This window comes from Scyliorhinus canicula, chromosome 2 (assembly GCF_902713615.1).
Source record: "Scyliorhinus canicula chromosome 2, sScyCan1.1, whole genome shotgun sequence".
In the NCBI taxonomy this organism is placed as follows: domain Eukaryota; kingdom Metazoa; phylum Chordata; class Chondrichthyes; order Carcharhiniformes; family Scyliorhinidae; genus Scyliorhinus; species Scyliorhinus canicula.
The window spans coordinates 176,842,192-176,862,568 of NC_052147.1; the positions used below are offsets into that span (position 1 = coordinate 176,842,192).

A 20,377-nucleotide genomic window follows, 5' to 3' on the forward strand; every position below is an offset into this window, starting at 1 on the left:
CAGCTCTGTCTTCAACAGCATAACACCTTCAACACCAGCCTCAGGTGACTGTCTATGTGGAGTTTGCACTTCCCCCCCCCCCCCATGTCTGCGTGGGTTTCCTCCAGGTGCTCTGGTTTCCTCCCACAGTCCAAAGATATGCAGGTTAGGTGGATTGGCCATGCTAAATTGCCCCTTAGTGTCCAAAACGTTAGGTGGGGTTACTGGGATAGGATGGAGGCATGGGCTTAAGTGGGGTGCTCTTTCCAAGGACTGGTGCCGACTCGATGGGCCGAATGGTCTATTTCTGCACTGTAAATTCTATGATTCTATAATCCCAGCCAAGCTCATATCAAAATTCCAAAACCTAGGACTTGGCTCTACTACAGGATCCTTGACTTCCTGTGCCACTGACCACAATCAGTAAGGATAAACAACAACACATCATCCATGATGGCCCTCAACACCGGGGCCCTGCAAGGTTGTGTACGTAGCCCCCTACTATACTCCCTATACGCACACACGACTGTGTGGCAAAATTTAGCTCCAGCTCCATCTACATGTTTGCTGATGACACAACCATAGTGTGTTCGATTTCAAACAACGACGAGTCAGAGTATGGAAGGGAGATAGAGAACCTAGTCGGGTGGTGTAACGACTACAATCTCTCCCTCAACTTCAGCAAAACTAAGTTGGTCATTGACTTCAGGAAGCAAACTATCGTACAAACCCCTATCTGCACCTAATGGTGCCAAAGTGGAGATCATTGACAGCTTCAAATTCTTAGGTGTGCACATCACTAACAATCTGTCTTGGCCCACCCACGTCGACGCTACGACCAAGAAAGCACAACACTGCCTGTACTTCCTCAGGAAACTAAGGAAATCCGGCAAGTCCACATTGACTCTTGCCAAATTTTATAGAAGCACTATAGAATGCATCCTATCTGGCTGCATCACAGTCTGGTATGGCAACTTCTCTGCCCAAGACCGTCAGAACCTAGAGTCGTGACCACAGCCTGTCCATCATGCGAATCCACCTCCCATTCATTGACTCTGTCTACACCTCCCGCTGTCTTGGGAAAGCGGACAGCATAATCAAAGACCCATCCTACCCAGATTATTCTCTCTACCATCGGGCGAGAGATACAAAAGTCTGAAAACACGCACTAACAGATTCAAAACCAGCTTTTCCCCCAGTTACCAGACTCCTGAATGGCCCTCTTTTGGACTGAACTGATCTCTCCACGCATCTTCCCCACTAAGCAGCACTACACTCCATATGCTTTCCCCGATGTCTATGTACTTGCACTGTGTATTTATCGCATATGCTATGTTTTTCATGTATGGAATGATCTGTCTGGTCTGTACGCAGAACAATACTTTTCACTGTACTCGGTACACGTGACAATAAATTCAAACTTTAAGATTGGCTCATCAACACCCTTTTAAATAGGGCCCAAGCTAAATTGAAGGCTTGCTGCTTAAATAGGGCCCATCAAAACTATCTTATGAGATAATGGCGACCCTGATCAAATCATTGCTTGCTGTATATTATCCAAACTTATGAAAGCCACCACTGTCAGTCCTGAAAAGTGTCCAGTCTACTTGGAATGGTAAGGTGTCTCATAAATTGAGCAACAGGCGCTGCTACAATGAAGTAATAACATGAGCAGTTTTCTATACAATTGGGATGCTGCCGTCAAACCATATCAACATTCTGTCTATCACAAAAATGAGTAATGTAATACTGCGGAAAGACGACATTTGGTCAAAGCTTTTAATTTTTCACTCAAGACAATTGCAAAAATACCATTGTCAGAGGAGACAACAATATTATTCTGTATGAAAGAGAATGCGAATTGGTTGGTAAGTGGATTCTGATAAGAGGCATTGTCATAGAGAATGTAACAGTTAATGGTGACTGACAGTTAATTGCAAAGCATTTTGAAAATTTAAACCAGGCAGCTTGACTTTGATCACGGCAATACCCTGATGAATGAACCAGCTATCACCTATTTTATTGAGCAGAAACAGATGTGTTCTTTTTGTCTGCCACGAACAGGCCCTTTGCATTAATATATGTAGCTTCCAGAACATACAAATATGCCCACTGCAAGCCTGACAGACAATCTTAAATTGGTTGTCAGTGTCATGTTTAGCACATTGAACATTATTCAGCAAATGTCCAAGTGCAGAATCATAACTAATATTAGACTGTATTTTCAGTTTTGCAAGCATGGGCCGATAGTTATGGTCTGTACCCTGTCTGTTGTGGACAATGGAAGTGTCAATCTGCCAGTCTTTGTGACATATGGCTTCCATACCCATCTCACACTGGCACAGAAATACATATATCACATTACTTATTTGTGTTATAGGCAGAGCATCTTTTTGACATGATGGCAACATCCTGCTAGTGGCAAATACTACTCGCGTTGCTACTGCATTGTAGCAGTGTGAAACTGCAAACTTCACCTGTTGCTCAGACTTTTTGAGCTATCTTGCATTCCAAGATAATCTGAGGTGGACTTTTCAGGGCCTTAGGCCGGTTCATGAATTTGCGTGATATATAGCACAAAATGATTGATCAGGATAGTAGGATGTCTTTGATGTGCCCTATTTCGGCATCAAGCTTGCATGATGAGCAAATGGCTTGGACCCTTTTTGCAAGGTTACTGATCAGGTCAATCTTATAGTGCACGGAACTACTAAAATCCCAACATGTGTGTCAACTGATGAAGGTAGGCTTGCAGTAGAACAGAGTAGAGAACCTCCGTCAAGGAAAGAGTTCATTTTTTTTTATAATTTAGAGTACCGAACTATTCTTTCTCCACTTAAGGGTCAATTTAGCGTGGCCAATCTACCTAACCTGCACATCTTTGGGTTGTGGGGGTGAAACCCATGCAGACATGGGGAGAATGTGCAAACTCCACAAGGACAGTAACCCAGGGCCATCAGTACCTTAAAGCTTACTGAATTGTGGTCACTGTTCCTGAACTGCTCCCCTACTGTAACGTCAACCACCTGGCTGGGCTCATTCGTCAATACTAGCTCCAGTACGGCACCTTCCCTAGCTGGACTATCTACATACTGTTTCAAGAAGCTCTCCTGGATGCTCCTTACAAATTCTGCCCCATCCACACCCCTAGCATTAAGTGAGTCCCAATCAATATAGGTAAAGTTAAAATCACCCACAACAACCCTTTACTTTTATAGCTTGCCAAAATCTGCCCACATATCTGTTCCTTTATCTTCCGCTATTGGGAGGCCTATAGTAAACCCCCAACATTGTGATTACACCCTTCCTATTCCTCAGCACTACCCATATTGCCTTGCTGTACGAGCCCTGCAAGGTGTCCTCCCGCAGTACTGCTGTGATATTCTCCTTAACCAGTAGTGCAACTTCCCCCACCCCTTTTACATTCCCCTCCATCCCACCTGAAACATTTGTATCCTGGAACGTTAAGCTGCCAATCCTGTCCTGAACCAAGTCTCTGTAATGGCAAATTGCACATCTTAGACCAAGCGCAGTGTAGACATTATATGTAACTCTATTACTAATCTGTTGGATCTCAGTGCATAAATAATTGTTCAATCATGAAGCTGTCTCATTTTAGCATTATCGATACCTCTGGAACAACCTTGGGCTAAATAACTGGAGAAATTCGATAGATAGCTTACCTAATGTAATATTTGAATTTCTGTGGCCATTTGGGCCTAAGAAAGACGGATCTGTATTTTCTAAATGACGAGAATCTTGGACTTTTCCATAATTCATTTGTGTGAGATGTGGGCGCTACTGGCTATGCCAGCATTTATTTCCTTTGAGAAGGCGATAATGAGCTGCCTGAAGTCCATGTCGTGTAGGTACACCTACAATGCTATTAGGGAAGGAGTTCCAGGATTTTGAACCAGCAATACTAAAGGGTTGGCACTATATTTCTAAGTCAAGATGGTGGATGGTTTGGAGGGAAACTTCCCGGTGGTCATGTTCCCATGTATCTGCTGCCCTTGTCCTTCTGGGTGACACTGGTCGTGGGTTTGGCAGGTGCTATATAAGGAGGCTTGGTGAGTTCCTACAGTGCATATTGTAGATGGCACACTGAACATCGGTGGTGGAGGGAGTGAATGTTTGCGGATGGGGATAAGTACGCTGCTTTGTCCAGTTTGGCATCAAGCTTCTCGAGTGTTCTTGGAGAAGCACGCAATTGGAGAGTATTCCATCACACTCCTCAGCCTAGATGGTGGACAGATTTTGGGGAACCAGGAGGTGAGTTACTCTCCACAGGATTCCTGTGGATGAGCAGAGAGACTGAAGAGCCCATGTACAGAAATCATTTAAGGCTATTAGGTAGGTACAAAAAGAAGACTAATGGAAAGTTGGCATATAACTCAAGAAGGTTAGAATACAGAGGGATGTAAATTATACTACAGCTGTACCAAAGGTAAAAGTCCTGGAATACTGCATTCAGTTCTGGGCATTGCACCCCAGTAAGAACATATTAACTTTGTGTGCAGCTTATATACACTTGAATATAGACGATTAAGAAGATTGAACAGGCTGCTCAGGAAATACTTTACACAAAATGTTGTGGAAATCTGGAATCACCCCCCCCCCCCCCCCCCCCCCCCAACCACAAAACCTATTGAGATCAGCTCCACTGAAAATCTCAAAACCATGTGATGTCACCAGATAAATCTTCCAATCCCTTCTAAGTCTTACACTTCTCAATCATTTGACCCCTGCTGCAACCTGCCTCTTTACCTTACCTCCATCTCTTACCAGCCAAGGTCCCGAAACAGTTTTTCCAGCGAAAGAGCGATTTACTTGTAGTTTTTTCAATTTAGTATATTTTATTTGCTGTTCATGATGCGATCTCCTCTACATTAGAGACACCAAACATAGCTTGGATGACTGTTTTGTGCAAATACCTCACGCAACACACAAGCATGGCTGTGAGCTTCTGGTACTTGTCATCTCCTTTCCACTCCCACTCTGACCATCCCGTCATTGGCCTTCTACACTGTCCCAATGAAGTACAGTGCAAGTTCGAAGAACAGCATTTAAATATTTCAATTAGGCACTTTACAACTTTCCCAAATCAAACACTGGGTTTAATTATTTCAGATCATAATCTTATCCATTGTATTTTTGGACGGCAGCTGTTGGTGATGATTCTGCTTTCCAATTTACCACCCTTAAACGTATTTTCTTTCTTTACTTGACCCATAACTAATTCCTTTTGCCTTCCACCATCAACCTACCTTCTCCATAAGAGGCCTTCCCACTTGTTGTTCTTAACCACCCACCCCCCCAATTCCCTTTCCCTCCTTTGCTTAAAAAATTTTACATTCTTATCATTTTCACATTTTCTGATGAGGGGTCATTAGCACTGACATTGTCTCACTCTTCACAGAAAATACGGATATAGTCAGCAAGTGAGGAAAATCTGTTTTTATTATTAATATATCTTTGTTAGGCAAGGAATATGGAACAAAGACAGGTATTTGGAGCAGACTTGCAGATCAGCCATGTTCTAATTAAAATGTCAAGCAAAAATAGACTAATCCAAGCCTGTTCCTGTGTAGCGTTGGAAATGGAACAGAGTGGGGTTTATGCATTTATGTTTATTTTATGTTCATATAAGATCGTATGGGATCTTCCTGAGTGGATGTGGAGAGGGTGTTTCTTAGTTCTAGGTTCTCTCACACATTACAAGAGTCATTGTTTAAAAAAAAGTGTCATCTATTTAAAACAGGGATGAGGCAACTTTTCTTCTCTCAGAGGGCTGAGAGTCTTTGGAACTCTCTTTCTGAAAAGGTGCTGGGAGCAAAGTCTTTGAATATTTGTACGGCAGAGGTGTATACATTCTTGGTAAGCAAGGGGGTGACAGGTTATTTCGGGTACGAGGATGCAGATTTGAGGTTGCTGTCAAATCAATCACGATCTTATTAAATGGCGGAGCAGGCTCGAGGGAATGAATGGTCTACTCCTGTTCCTTGTTCGTTATGTTCATGGGATGTGAGCATTTCTGGCAATGCCACATTTTGCACCAATCCCTAATTGCACTTGTGAAGGTGATGTTTAGCCACTTTCTTGAACCATTGTAGTCCAGGTATTGTGGATGCAGCCACAGTTGTTAGGAAGGGATTCTAGGATTTTGACCCAGCAAAAGTGAAGGAATGGCAATATCTTTCTACGTCAGGATGCTGTGAGACATGGGAGAGGAATTTGCAGATGGTGGTGATCCCATACACCTGCTGCCCTTGTAGGTTGAGTGATCTGGGGCTCGGAAGGTGCGATCAAAGGAGGCTTAGAGAGTTGATGCAGTGCATCTTATACGACGGATGATTGAAATTCATCCCAGCCAACAAAGAACGAACACTGGCCAAAGAAATGTGGGGGAACAGAGGGATCTTGGGGTCCATGTACATAGATCCCTCAAAGTTGCCACTCAGGTTGATAGGGTTGTTAAGAAGGCATGTTGGCTTTCATTAACAGGGGGATTGAGTTTAAGAGCCACGAGGTTTTGCTGCAGCTTTATAAAACCCTGGTTAGACCACACTTGGAATATTGTGTCCAGTTCTCGTCGCCTGATTATAGGAGGATGTAGATGCTTTGGAGAGGGTTCAGAGGAGATTTACCAGGATGCTGCCTGGACTGGAGAGCATGTCTTATGAAGAAAGGTTAAGGGAGTAGGGCTTTTCTCACTGGAGCGAAGGAGGAAGAGAAGTGAATTGATAGAAATTAAATGAAAATCGCTTATTGTCACAAGTAGGCTTCAAATGAAATTACTGTGAAAAGCCCCTAGTCGCCACATTCCGGCGCCTGTTCGGGGAGGCTGGTACAGGAATTGAACCGTGCTGCTGGCCTGCCTTGTTCTGCTCTCAAAGCCAGCGATTTAGCCGTGTGCTAAACCAGGTAATGAGAGACACGGATAGAGTGGATAGCCAGAGACTTTTCCCCAGGGCGGAAATAGCTGTCACGAGGGGACATAATTTTAAGGTGATTGGAGGAAGGCAGCGGGGAGATGTCAGAGTTCGGTTCTTTCCACAGAGTGGTTGGTGCGTGGAATGCACTGCCAGCGGAGGTAGTGGAGTCAGAGTCATTAGGGACATTTAAGCGACTCTTGGACAGGCACATGGACAGTAGTAAATTGAAGGGGTGTAGGCTAGATTGATCTTAGATTAGGATAAATAGTCAGCACAATATTGTGGGCCGAAGGGCTTGTACTGTGCTGTACTGTTCTACGCAAGGTAGATCATTCACCTTCTTTTGTCACTTAATGACCTGCCAGTGTACCATAACAACTGATGTCAGGACTGATATACCAAAGGTTTGTCTGTGTGCTCGAGTTCAATCTACATGGTGATCTTTTGCAAATGTAGGATTATTGCTTCAAGTGGCAATTTTGTCCAGGACTTCAAAAATCTCACAACACAGCTGTGTGACAGGTTAAAACTCCTCTCTGCGTGTAGTAGCAGTGTAAGATTGAACACTGATCAATTCAGTTTATCTAGGCACCCTTGCACTAAGGAAAAACAACAAGCAAAACTCTACTCTGTGTTCCAGACTACACAATTGAAACAAAATTAAGTTCCTGAGAAGATAAAATGGTGAGATAATTGTTGCTCCATAATATTTTGGCATCATGGAAAGCAACTTGTAAAGAATTGAAAACTGCAGGATGAATATTCAACAGTTCATTCACTTGATTATATTGGTGGAGAGATCAGGAAAGCCTTCCCTCAAGAAATTAACTGACTTTGCTAGAATCCATGATAGAATAAATGCATATGAAATGAAATGAAATGAAAATCGCTTATTGTCACAAGTAGGCTTCAATTAAGTTACTGTGAAAAGCCCCTAGTCGCCACATTCCGGCACCTGTCTGGGGAGGCTGGTACGGAATCGAACCTTGCTGCTGGCCTGCTTTAAAAGCCAACGATTTAGCTCAGTGAGCTAAACCAGCCAAGTTCATGAAAGGAATTAACCTTCCAAATTAAATGTATGGTAGATACATAGAAGATAGGATCAGGAGGAGGCCTTTTGGCCCTTCGAGCCTGCTCCGCCATTCATCACGATCATGGCTGATCATCCAACTCAATAGCTTAATCCTGTTTTCTCCCCATAGCCTTTGATCCCATTCTCCCCAAGCACTATATCTAGCTGCCTCTTGAATATATTCAAAGTTTTTGCATCAACAACTTCTTCTGGCAGTGAATTCCACAGGCTCACCACTTTTTGTGTGAAGAAATGTCTCCTTATCTTTGTCCGAAATGGTTTACCCTGAATCCTCAGACTGTGGCCCCTGGTTCAGGACACACCCATCATTGGTAACATCTTCCCTGCATCTACCCTGTCTAGTCCTGTTAGAATTTTATAAGTCAATGAGATCCCCCCTCTTTCACCTGAACTCCAGCGAGAACAATCCCAACCTGGCCAATCTCTCCTCATTTAACAGTCCGGCCATCCCTGTGGCACATGAAAAGAAAAATCCAGAAGAAATGAATATGTTCAAAAATATATCAATCTTAAAATTGAAACAGCAGGAAGCCTAAAATTCATTCCTTCAGACTATACTTTTCCTAATCTGTTATGAATGACAAAACCCCATACAATGAGATTGGCCACCTTTTGGTGCCTCATAAAAAAGCAAAAAAAAAGTTGTCACTATTAGAAGCCAAGGTGAGAGTAATCTAAAGTTAGTTTATTAAAGGTAGCTGCAATGAGTTATTCGTACTGGATTAAAAGAAAGTGGGAGAACTCACTAAATTCAATCAGACAAAACTCTCAAAAGAAAATTCAACAATTACTATTAATCATATATTTACGACATAAGGAGTGTATTCATCTCATTGTGTCTTTTGCTTGCCTTCTATTATATTAGTCATCAAAACCTGAAACCCACTTCCTCACACCAGCCCCCTAAGCTCCACCCAGCATCTGTTTCAACTCTCTCTTAAAAGTTACAACGGCTGCTGCTTCACCACTCTTTGCAGCAAAGGATTCCACGCTCCAACTATCATTTGGATAAAAGGAAATGTTTTAATTAATGACCCACTTGTCACTGATATCCCATCAAAGAATTGCTTCTCAATTCACTATAAATGCCTATTGTAATTTTAAAATACCTCTATTAAACTTCCTCTTAACCTTTTCATAGATGAAAATAATCCTACTTTCTTTCCACAGCAATATTTTCCTATCTCCTGCAATACCCTTGTAAATCTATATTGTACGATCTATATGGTTTTAATGTCCTTCCCATTACAGGACACCCAAAATTGCCGCCTTAAACTTCTAGAGACCTCAAATTTTACTCTTTCTGCTTCTCCAATTGATATTAGATATATAAATGCTGGCAGCTAAAATGGGATTCTCCATCTAAAATAGTTAATGAAGTGCTTAATCCCACCGTTACAATTTATTCCAATGGACATAACAAAAACATACCTAGCTCATGAGGAAGTTCATGGCAAAACACAGCAATAGAAGTGCTCAGCCCCCCTGTAATGGAAGCACTGAAAGAAGCTCCTAGAAAAGAAAAATATTCTTTATACCAATCACAACAACATATGTAATTTATGTATCATGCATCTGCATATACTGGTTGGAATTAGATAAATTATAGTTAAAATACAAAAATAGATTAGCATTGTTGAACTGTAAAATCACTTGTTTGATCGACTTTATTGGCTGTAAAGTGCTTTGGAATCTCTGGAGGTTGTGAAAAGTGATATCTAAAATTAAATTTTTTTTGTTTTAATTTGAAATTTACAGGATAGTAAAAAGTAATGCTGCAATTATCAGTCTCATTTAAAAACAATGCTAATGTTAATTCTGACTTGCAAGGAATGCAGTTCATGCAAACCATAATATTGCTCAACACATACTTTTATATATACTTCATAACACCACCCATTTTATAAAATGCAATACTTCTGATTAAACTTTCATGAATCTGCTACACTGGAGCAGAAAGACTGGTTGTCCTTCAGCAAGGATTTTTAAAATTCATTTTTTTGCTTATTCAGATAACATATGCGGAAATGATTTAAAGTTCAATGCATCTCCCACACTCTTATGGAGTACATGTTTCATTCAAAATCTAGAGAAAATGTTTATATCCTGGTAACTTCAGTACATAACTTGGTTTTTAAGACAAATTTATCTTCAAGTTTAAATATTCAAATTTGCCTATCCTCATTAGAGGTTCAATAGTTTAAAGTTGAGCCCAGTAAGAAATCTAGTCTCGTCTCCCAAAAATAAGCTTGCTATTTAAGTATAGTGTTGTGGCAAGTTATCTGCAGCTCAAAGTTCCATCCTCCTGCTTACAAGCAGGCTCTCAAAGTGAAGGGGCTTAATTATATATTAACAACATTGTTTCTGAAGGAGAGCGCATATCTACAAAGCTAATAAAGGAATTGATTATCCAATGTTTTGTTACCAAATAACCTAATATTTTAAAAATAATATCTCCCAAGAATCAGTTTAGAATTTAGGAACATCACTACAAACAATCAATACAGTAAGTTATAATTCAATTATCTATTGTGCAGATTTAAAGATTAAGGGAAGGTGTACACGTTATTGAGTGTAAAACTTCTAGGACACTGCTAAAGCAATCAAATGCTTTTGGGCACTGGAATTGATTTTATTTTCTTACCTATTGCCAGACCATCACTGAAGTTATGCATGCCATCTCCCATGATAACCATCCAAGCAATATTTGCTATTCCAGCATCTTGCATCTCTTTATTAGAATGGCAGTGACCGTGAGGATGATGCGAGTGGTTTGAATGATGTTTTTTGGGTATTGTTTTAACTTCATAGTTTGTAGCACAATAATCAATTTCACTTTGTGAGTCATGAATGTAAACAGACTTTAAATCAGGAGCATCAGGTATTCTTGATGGGGATCCTAGAGTGCCATCAAGGTCAGTAACCTGGGTTACATCATGTTGCTCACAAAAACCATCTTGTTGGTCTGTTCCTGAAACAAGAAATAATTTGTCGAAGTGAAATTCAGAATTTGAACTTTTTGCTACCTAAATTGTTAAATCATTCTTTTATTCATAAATAATTCCATACGAAGCCCCCTTGACAAAGCTGTTCAATAGTGTCTTGAATCTGCCAATGACTCCCATCAGTTTCCTGGCATTAATCATCTCCTTTGCACCAAGGATGTCCAATTTCTCCATATTTTCAGCCCAGCAGTCTGAGGCTCTTTGGCTCTTCCTTGGACACAACATCAAACAATGCCCATTCACCACCATTCCACTACTTTCCTCTGCCTGGCTTAATTTCTTACGCATTTAACAATTTTCCTATAACCAAAACTGACTTCCTCCAAATAAATGGGGTTGGTAAGGGATCCAGTATGCCTGCCTTTTCATGAGATATATGGACATTCTTCATTCTAGTCCTAGTCAGGTCCCCTTCCTCACCTCTTTTTTGGTGTACTGATGATTGTATTGGTGTTGTTGCATGTTCTAGCCTGAACTTTCCTCACCTTCACATGATCTAATTCTTCCCTTCCACAACTTCTCGGTTTCATTTACTATATGCCCCTCAACTCCCAGTTACCTGGGCTACACTTCCTGATGCCCTGCTTCTTGGATGGTCTCAAATTCATTTTGCAAGTTTCGACAAAATACATTGCATCTATTCTGATGACACAACCTACCATATCGACCCTCCCAATATGCTTTCCTTTTTCCTCAACCAAGGCTTCCCCCCACAAAGTGGTTCACAGGGCTCTTGATCCTGTCTGTTCCACCTCCTGCACTCCTATCTCACCCCTTCTCCTCACTCCTCCCAGAACCAGGGTAGAACATAACACAAGAGCACAAGAATTAAGAGGAGTAGGCCATTTGGCCCTTTGAGCCTGCTCCACCATTCGATAGGATCATGACAGATGGGAGTGTGGCCTCAACATCACTTTCCTGTCTCCCATAACTCTGGACTCCCTTGTGGATGAAAAAGCTAACTAACTCAGCCTTGAATATATTTAATTACCCTGTCTCTACTGCTCTTTGGGGAAGGGAATTCCAGAGACTAACAGCCCTCAAGAGAAACATTTTCTCCTCATCTCAGTCTTAAATAGGAGACACCTAACTTTGAAATTATGGCTCCTGGTTCTAGATTCCTCACAAGGGGGTGCATCCTCTCAGAATCCACCCTGCCAAGGTCCCTAGGGATCTTACGTTTCAAACAGATCACTACTCATTCTTCTAAATTCCAAAGGGAATAGGCCCAACCTGCTTAATATTTCTCCCATAAAATAACCCTTCATCCCAGGAAACAGTTGAGCAAACCCTCTCTGAATGCAAATGTATCCCTTCTTAAATAAGGACACCAAAACATACTCCAGGTGTGGACTCACCAATGCCCTATACAACAGCATAACTACTGTACTTTATATTCCATTCCCCTTGCAATAAATGACAACATTCCATTTGCCTTCCTAACCACTCACTGCAACTGCAAACCAACTTTATGTGATTCCTGCACCAGTGTTAAGTGGATTCAAGCCAGACAGTGAAGTACAAAACAAGACACAATTATTTGATAGGTTAGTTCACATGATGCATCCTTGCAAATATCTGCCTCCTAATATCCCAGTGTCCCAGCTGACTCTCTTTATATGATCCAACTCCTTAGTCAAAGGATGCCATCACCTGTGTATCTTCAACATCATAATTAACTAACAACCACTGATAAATTTCCCTTTCTTTAAAAAATATACTTAAACACACTTAACATACAGAGCAAAGAAAGAAAATTGGTTTTCCATAATTTTTATAACTCATCATGACACTGTGTGGAGTTTGCATATTCTCCCCGTGTCTGCGTGGGTTTCACCCCCATAACCCAAAGATGTGCCGGTTGGTGGATTGGCCATGTTAAATTGCCCCTTAATTGGAAAATAATAATTAGGTACTCTAAATTTATTTTTAAAAAAGAAAAGAAAAACTCATATGGATACAAGAGACCTTTTTAGGACATTCAATAATTTATTGGGGAAAGCATTTCGCTTTGCCAAACAGCTGTTAATTGCTGACTAAGGTCAATCCATTCTATTTCCGAAATCAACCTTTTCTCATGTACTCTTTGCTGAATGAACGTTATCCGAAAGAAAATGGGTATCCACACAGCGATTTATTACAGAGGCATAGATGTTTACAGCATGGAAACAGGCCCTCCAGCCCAGCTTGCCCATGCCGCCCAGTTTCTATCACTAAGCTAGTCTCACTTGCCCGCATTTGGCCCATATCCCTCTATACCCACCCTGCCCATGTAACTAACTACTTTTTAAAGGACAAAATAGTATCCGCATCTACCACTGCCTCTGGCAGCCCATTCCAGATGCTCACCACCTTGTATGTGAAGACATTTCCCCTCTGGTCTCTTTTGTATCTCTCTCCTCTCACCTTAAACCTATGCCCTCTAGTTCTAGACTCCTCTACTTTTGGGAAAAGATGTCGACTATCTACCTTATCTATGCTCCTCATTATTTTATAGATCTCTATAAGATCACTCCTAATAAAATAATCAATTTCGTAAATGGTAATCACCGCTCACAATGTGGTCGCTTTGACTGAGAACAAAGACAAATTGAGTGACCATTCAGTTCACAAATGTGACCCTGAACTTTCGATAACCTGTCACTTTAATTCTCCCCTCCTCTCCCATTCTGACCACTTTGACCTCTTGTACTATTCTAATGAATCTCAACATTTCATCTTCCAACTGGGCACTTAAAAGTTCAAAAACTTCAGATCATAACGTTTGCCCTTTTTTTCCCTTTTGACGTATTTTTCTCTTTGGACATTAGTGCTTGATGATACTTGCTCTCACAATTTACATTTCCTCCATATTCATCTTTTGTATCTTTGCTAGTCATATTAACATCCTCTTTTGCCTTGCACCATAATCCCCATGTTATTTAATTTTTCCTGCATTAACCCACAAAACAAACTCTTCTCCCATCAGTGCACTTGTTTTAAAACTGGTTACATCATTAATATTTTACACATTTTCTAAGCGTGGTTATGAATCTGAAGTGTTAACCTACTTCCTTTCTTCACAAATCCACCAGACCTGATGGAACATTTCCAGCATTTTCCTGTTTTATTTAATTCTATATATACTTGTTTTGTACAATAATGCCCGTGACAAATTCAAAGAAGTGACTGAGATGCGGAGTGCCAGCCTCAAATCATATTCTTCTAATCCTCCATTACAGGAATTTAGGAGGCAAAACTTCCAATAATCTTGGTGCTGGCTAGGAAGAGGTTGCAACAGCAAGAAGAAGAGTACAAAGGAGAACACAAACTGAAAAGGAGAGAGCATGAAAATTGGAACAGACAGATCCTGGTGAAAACAATGATTAACACTTGACTTCTGTGGTTGTTTACATTAAGTCAACAGAAAATTTAGTATTCAGGTCAAGTGGGTTTAGCATGTATGAGAAATATGGACCAAAATAAGGAGAAAACACTGGGAGGGAAAGAAGAGAGGGGATAGGTCCTGCCTTGAGGAAGGAAGGGGCTGGAGATGTGGAAAAGGATGGGATGAGGAGCGGGAGCGGTCGAATTGCGCTCTGGGAAGGTGAGGAGACTTCATAAAAGAGCGGAGAGACAGGGGTGAGACTTCATTCAGGAGCGCGGAGTGTGCTTTTTTTTTTAGCGAGAGCAGAAACCAGGGGGCTGATGAAAAGGTAAGTATTCCTATTTTAAAAACTTACCTTGCAGGAGCAGTGCGTGGGAGGAGCTGAGCGGGAGCGGTCGAATTGCGCTCTGGGAAGGTGAGTGAACTGATATATTTGGGCAGCAGCTAAACCCGAGACATTACACGTGTAGTGTCTCCCACCCACCCTCCTCCTGTAACCAAAAAAAAAAGACTGTGGTGATAAGGAGCAGCAGCCTTCAGATTTTCGGCGGGAGCAGTGGCGAGGGGTCGTTGGGAAGGTAAGTTTATCTCTTTAAAACTTTAAAAACTTACCTTGAAGAGTGACATCACAAAAAAGCAGTGACCTGATTGGCTGGTAAGGAAAGTGCTCCAATTAGCAGCAGCTGGGAGAAATTTAACTCTTCGTGTGTTGGTGAGTATTGTGATTGGTAAGTAAAATCTTTATTCCTTTCACTTATTAATGATTTGATATTATATTTGTAGTCAGTTAAGGTAAAGGGTAAAAATGGCAGGAGATACCAGACCCGTGTTATGCTCCTCGTGCTCAATGTGGGAGTTCAGGGACGTGGCTGATGCCCCTGACACCTCCATGTCATTAGGGGCTGGTTTAGCTCACTCGGCTAAATCACTGGCTTTTAAAGCAGACCAAGCAGGCCAGCAGCACGGTTCGATTCCCGTACCAGCCTCCCCGGACAGGCGCCGGAATGTGGCGACTAAGGGCTTTTCACAGTAACTTCATTGAAACCTACTCGTGACAATAAGCGATTTTCATTTTCATTTCATGTGCGGGAAGTGTGTCCAGCTGAAGCTCCTGTTAGACCGCATAACGGCTCTGGAGCTGCGGATGGACTCACTTTGGAGCATCCACGATGCTGAGGTGGTCATGGATAGCACGTTCAGTGAGTTGGTCACACCGCAGATTAGGATTGGTAAGGGAGTCAGGCAATGGGTGACCAAAAGGCAGAGAAAGAGCAGGAAGGCAGTGCAGGTGTCCCCTGCGGTCATCTCCCTCCAAAACAGGTATACCATTTTGGATACTGTTAGGGAAGATGACTCACCAGGGGAAGGCAGTAGTAGCCAGGCTCACGGCACCATGGCTGGCTCTGCTGCACAGAAGGGCGGGAAAAAGTCTGGCAGGGCTATAGTCATAGGGGATTCAATCGTAAGGGGAGTAGACAGGCGTTTCTGTGGTCGAAAACAAGACTCTAGAATGGTATGTTGCCTCCTGGTTGCACGGGTCAGGGATGTCTCAGATCAGCTGCAGGACATACAGAACAGCCAGTTGCCATGGTGCATATAGGCACCAACGATATAGGTTAAAAAGCGGGATGAGGTTCTACAATCAGAATTTAGGGAGTTAGGAGATAAGTTAAAAAGTAGGACCGCAAAGGTAGTAATCTCAGGATTGCTACCAGTGCCACGAGACAGTCAGAGTAGAAATTCAAGAATAGTCAGAATTAATATGGGGCTTGAGAGATGGTGCAGGAGGGAGGGGTTCAGATTTTTGGGACATTGGAACCAGTTCTGGGGGCGGTGGGACCATTACAAACCGGATGGTCTACACCTGGGCAGGACTGGAACCAATGTCCTAGGAGGTGCTTTTGCTAACACTGTTGGGGAGGTTTTAAACTAATGTGGCAGGGGGATGGGAACCAGATTAGGAAGTTAGAGGTCAGTAAAGAGGCAGCAACTAAAGCCAGTAAGGTACTAGATAATAAACTCAATGTGACTAATGGGAAGAGCAGACAGGGAAGAGATGATGAGCGCAAAGGGACAGGTGGTCTGAGGTGCATTTGTTTTAATGCGAGAGGTGTAGCAGGTAAGGCAGATGCACTTAGGGCTTGGATCAGTACCTGGGAATATGATGTTATTGGTACTACTGAGACTTGGTTGAGGGAAGGGCAGGACTGGCAACTGAATATCCCAGGGTATAGATGCTTCAGGAGGGATAGAGAGGGAGGTAGAAGGGGTGGAGGAGTTGCATTACTAGTCAGAGATGATATCACAGCTGTGATTAAGGAGGGCACTATGGAGGATTCGAGCACTGAGGCAATATGGGTAGAGCTAAGAAATAGGAAGGGTGCAGTAACATTGTTGGGACTTTACTACAGGCCTCCCAAAAGCGAGCATGAAGTAGAGGTACAAATATGCAGACAGATTATAGAAAAATGTAGGAGCAATAGGGTGGTTGTGATGGGAGATTTTAACTTCCCCAACATTGAATGGGACTCGTGTAGTGTTGGAGGCGTAGATGGAGCAGAGTTTGTAAGGAGCATCCAGGAGAGTTTTTTAGAGCAGTATGTAAATAGTCCAACTTGGGAAGGGGCCATATTGGACCTGGTATTGGGGAATGATCCCGGCTAGGTGGTTGTAGTTTCAGTTGGTGATTACTTTGGGAATAGCGATCACAATTCCGTAAGTTTTAGAATACTCATGGACAAAGACGAGAGTGGTCCTAAAGGAAGAGTGCTAAATTGGGGAAAGGCCGAGTATAACAAAATTCAGCAGGAGCTAGGGAATGTGACTGGGAGCAGCTGTTTAAGGGTAAATCCATATTTGAAATGTGGGAGTCTTTTAAGGAAAGGTTGATTGGAGTGCAGGACAGACATGTCCCTGTGAAAATGAGGGATAGAAATGGCAAGATTAGGGAACCATGGATGACGGGTGGAATTGTGAGACTAGCTAAGATGAAAAAGGAAGCATACATGAGGTCGAGGCAACTCAAAACTGATGAAGCTTTGGAGGAATATCGGGAAAGTAGGACGAATCTCAAACACGCAATAAAGAGGGCTAAAAGGGGTCATGAAATATCTTTGGCTAACAGGGCTAAGGAAAATCCCAAAGCCTTTTATTCGTATATAAGGAGCGAGGGGGTAACTAGAGAAAGGATTGGCCCACTCAAAGACAAAAGAGGGAATTTATGCGTGGACTCAGAGGAAATGGGTGAGATTCTTAATGAGTACTTTGCATCGGTATTCACCAAGGAGAAGGACATGACGGATGTTGAGGCTAGGGATGGATGTTTAAATACTCTAGGTCAAGTTGTCATTTGGAAGGGGGAAGTTTTGGGTATTCTAAAAGACATTAAGGTGGACAAGTCCCCAGGACAGGATGGGATCTATCCCAGGTTACTGAGGGAAGCGAGGGTCGAAATAGCTGGTACCTTAACAGATATCTTTGCAGCATCCTTGAGCACGGGTGAGGTCCCGGAGGACTGGAGAATTGCTAATGTTGTCCCTTTGTTTAAGAAGGGTAGTAGGGATAATCCAGGAAATTATAGACCTGTGAGCTTGACGTCAGTGGTAGGCAAACTGTTGGAGAAGATACTGAGGGATAGGATTTATTCACATTTGGAAGAAAATAGACTTATCAGAGATAGGCAGCATGGTTTTGTGCAGGGAAGGTCATGTCTTACAAACCTAATAGAATTCTTTGAGGAAGTGACAAAGTTAATTGATGAGGGAAGGGCTGTAGATGTCATATACATGGACTTCAGTAAGGCGTTTGATAAAGTTTCCCATAGCAGGTTGATGGAACAAGTGAAGTCGTATAGGGTTCAGTGTGTACTAGCTAGATGGATAAAGAACTGGCTGGGCAACAGGAGACAGAGAGTAGTGGTGGAGGGGAGTGTCTCAAAATGGAGAAGGGTGACTAGTGGTGTTCCACAGGGATCTGTGCTCGGACCATTGTTGTTTCTGATATACATAAATGATATGGAGGAAGGTATAGGTGGTCTGCTTAGCAAGTTTGCAGATGATACTAAGAGAGATACTAATCTCTCTATGCGAGGTGATGCATTTTGGAAGATCTAATTCAAGAGCGGACTATATGGTCAATGGAAGAGTCCTGGGAAAAATTGATGTACAGAGAGATCTGGGAGTTCAGGTCCATTGTACCCTGAAGGTGGCAACACAGGTTGATAGAGTGGTCAAGAAGGCATACAGCATGCTTGCCTTCATCGGACGGGGTATTGAGTACAAGAGTCGGCAGGTCATGTTACAGTTGTATAGGACTTTGGTTAGGCCACATTTGGAATACTGCGTGCAGTTCTGGTCGCCACATTACCAGAAGGATGTGGAGGCTTTAGAGAGGGTGCAGAGGAGGTTCACCAGGATGTTGCCTGGTATGGAGGGTGCTAGCTATGAAGAAAGGTTGAGTAGATTAGGATTGTTTTCGTTGGAAAGACGGAGGTTGAGGGGGGACCTGATTGAGGTCTACAAAATTATGAGAGGTATGGACAGGGTGGATAGCAACAAGCTTTTTCCAAGATTGGGGGTGTCAATTACAAGGGGTCACAATTTCAAAGTGAGAGGGGGAAAGTTTAAGGGAGATAGATAGATAGATAGAGAAATACAGCACAGAACAGGCCCTTCGGCCCACGATGTTGCGCCGAACCTTTGTCCTAGGTTAATTATAGAATTTTGGACAATTTTTCATGGCCAATCCACCCAACCTGCACATCTTTGGACTGTGGGAGGAAACCGGAGTACCCGGAGGAAACCCACGCAGTCACGGGGAGGATGTGCAGACTCCACACAGACAGTGACCCAAGTCGAAATCGAACTTGGGACCCTGGAGCTGTGAAGCAATTGTGCTATCCACAATGCTACCGTGCTGCCCTTAAGAAGTTAACCTACACTCCATTATTCTACCCTAATCCAAGTACCTATCCAATAGCCGCTTGAAGGTCCCTAACTTTTCCGACTCAACTACTACCACAGGCAGTGCATTCCATGCCCCCACTACTCTCTGGGTAAAGAACCTACCTCTGACATCCCCTCTATATCTTCCACCATTTATCTTAAATTTATGTCCCCTTGTAATGGTGTGTTCCACCCGGGGAAAAAGTCTCTGACTGTCTACTCTATCTATTCCCCTGATCATCTTATAAACCTTTATCAAGTCGCCCCTCATCCTTCTCCGTTCTAATGAGAAAAGGCCTAGCACCCTCAACCTTTCCTCGTATGACCTACTCTCCATTCCAGGCAACATCCTGGTAAATCTCCTTTGCACCTTTTCCAAAGCTTCCACATCCTTCCTAAAATGAGGTGACCAGAACTGCACACAGTACTCCAAATGTGGCCTGACCAAGGTTTTGTATAGCTGCATCATCACCTCACGGCTCTTAAATTCAATCCCTCTGCTAATGAACGCTAGCACACCATAGGCCTTCTTCACAGCTCTATCCACTTGAGTGGTAACTTTCAAAGAACTATGAACATAGACCCCAAGATCTCTCTGCTCCTCCACATTGCCAAGAACCCTACCATTAACCCTGTATTCCGCATTCAGATTTGTCCTTCCAAAATGGACAACCTCACACTTGTCAGGGTTAAACTCCATCTGCCACTTCTCAGCCCATCTCTGCATTCTATCTATGTCTCTTTGAAGCCGACAACAGCCCTCCTCACTATCCACAACTCCACCAATCTTCGTATCATCTGCAAATTTACTGACCCACCCTTCAACTCCCTCATCCAAGTCGTTAATGAAAATCACAAACAGCAGAGGACCCAGAACTGATCCCTGCGGTACGCCACTGATAACTAGGCTCCAGGCTGAATATTTGCCATCCACCACCACTCTCTGTCTTCTATGGTTAGCCAGTTTGTTATCCAACTGGCCAAATTTCCCACTATCCCATGCCTCCTTACTTTCTGCATAAGCCTACCATGGGGAACCTTATCAAATGCCTTAC

General features: G+C 42.6%; 1 protein-coding gene across 2 annotated transcripts in view; it reads right to left on the reverse strand.

Moving 5' to 3' along the window:
- The window catches only part of slc39a10 (solute carrier family 39 member 10), a 157,503-nt gene that overhangs the window by 17,187 nt on the left and 119,939 nt on the right, over positions 1 to 20,377 (reverse strand). For both annotated transcript variants that reach the window (XM_038789118.1, XM_038789117.1), the window contains 2 exons: positions 10,652 to 10,978; positions 9,439 to 9,519 (listed from right to left, as the gene is read on the reverse strand). In XM_038789118.1, coding sequence (XP_038645046.1) covers positions 9,439 to 9,519; positions 10,652 to 10,978 — 408 coding nt within the window. The remainder of the gene's footprint in view (positions 1 to 9,438; positions 9,520 to 10,651; positions 10,979 to 20,377) is intronic.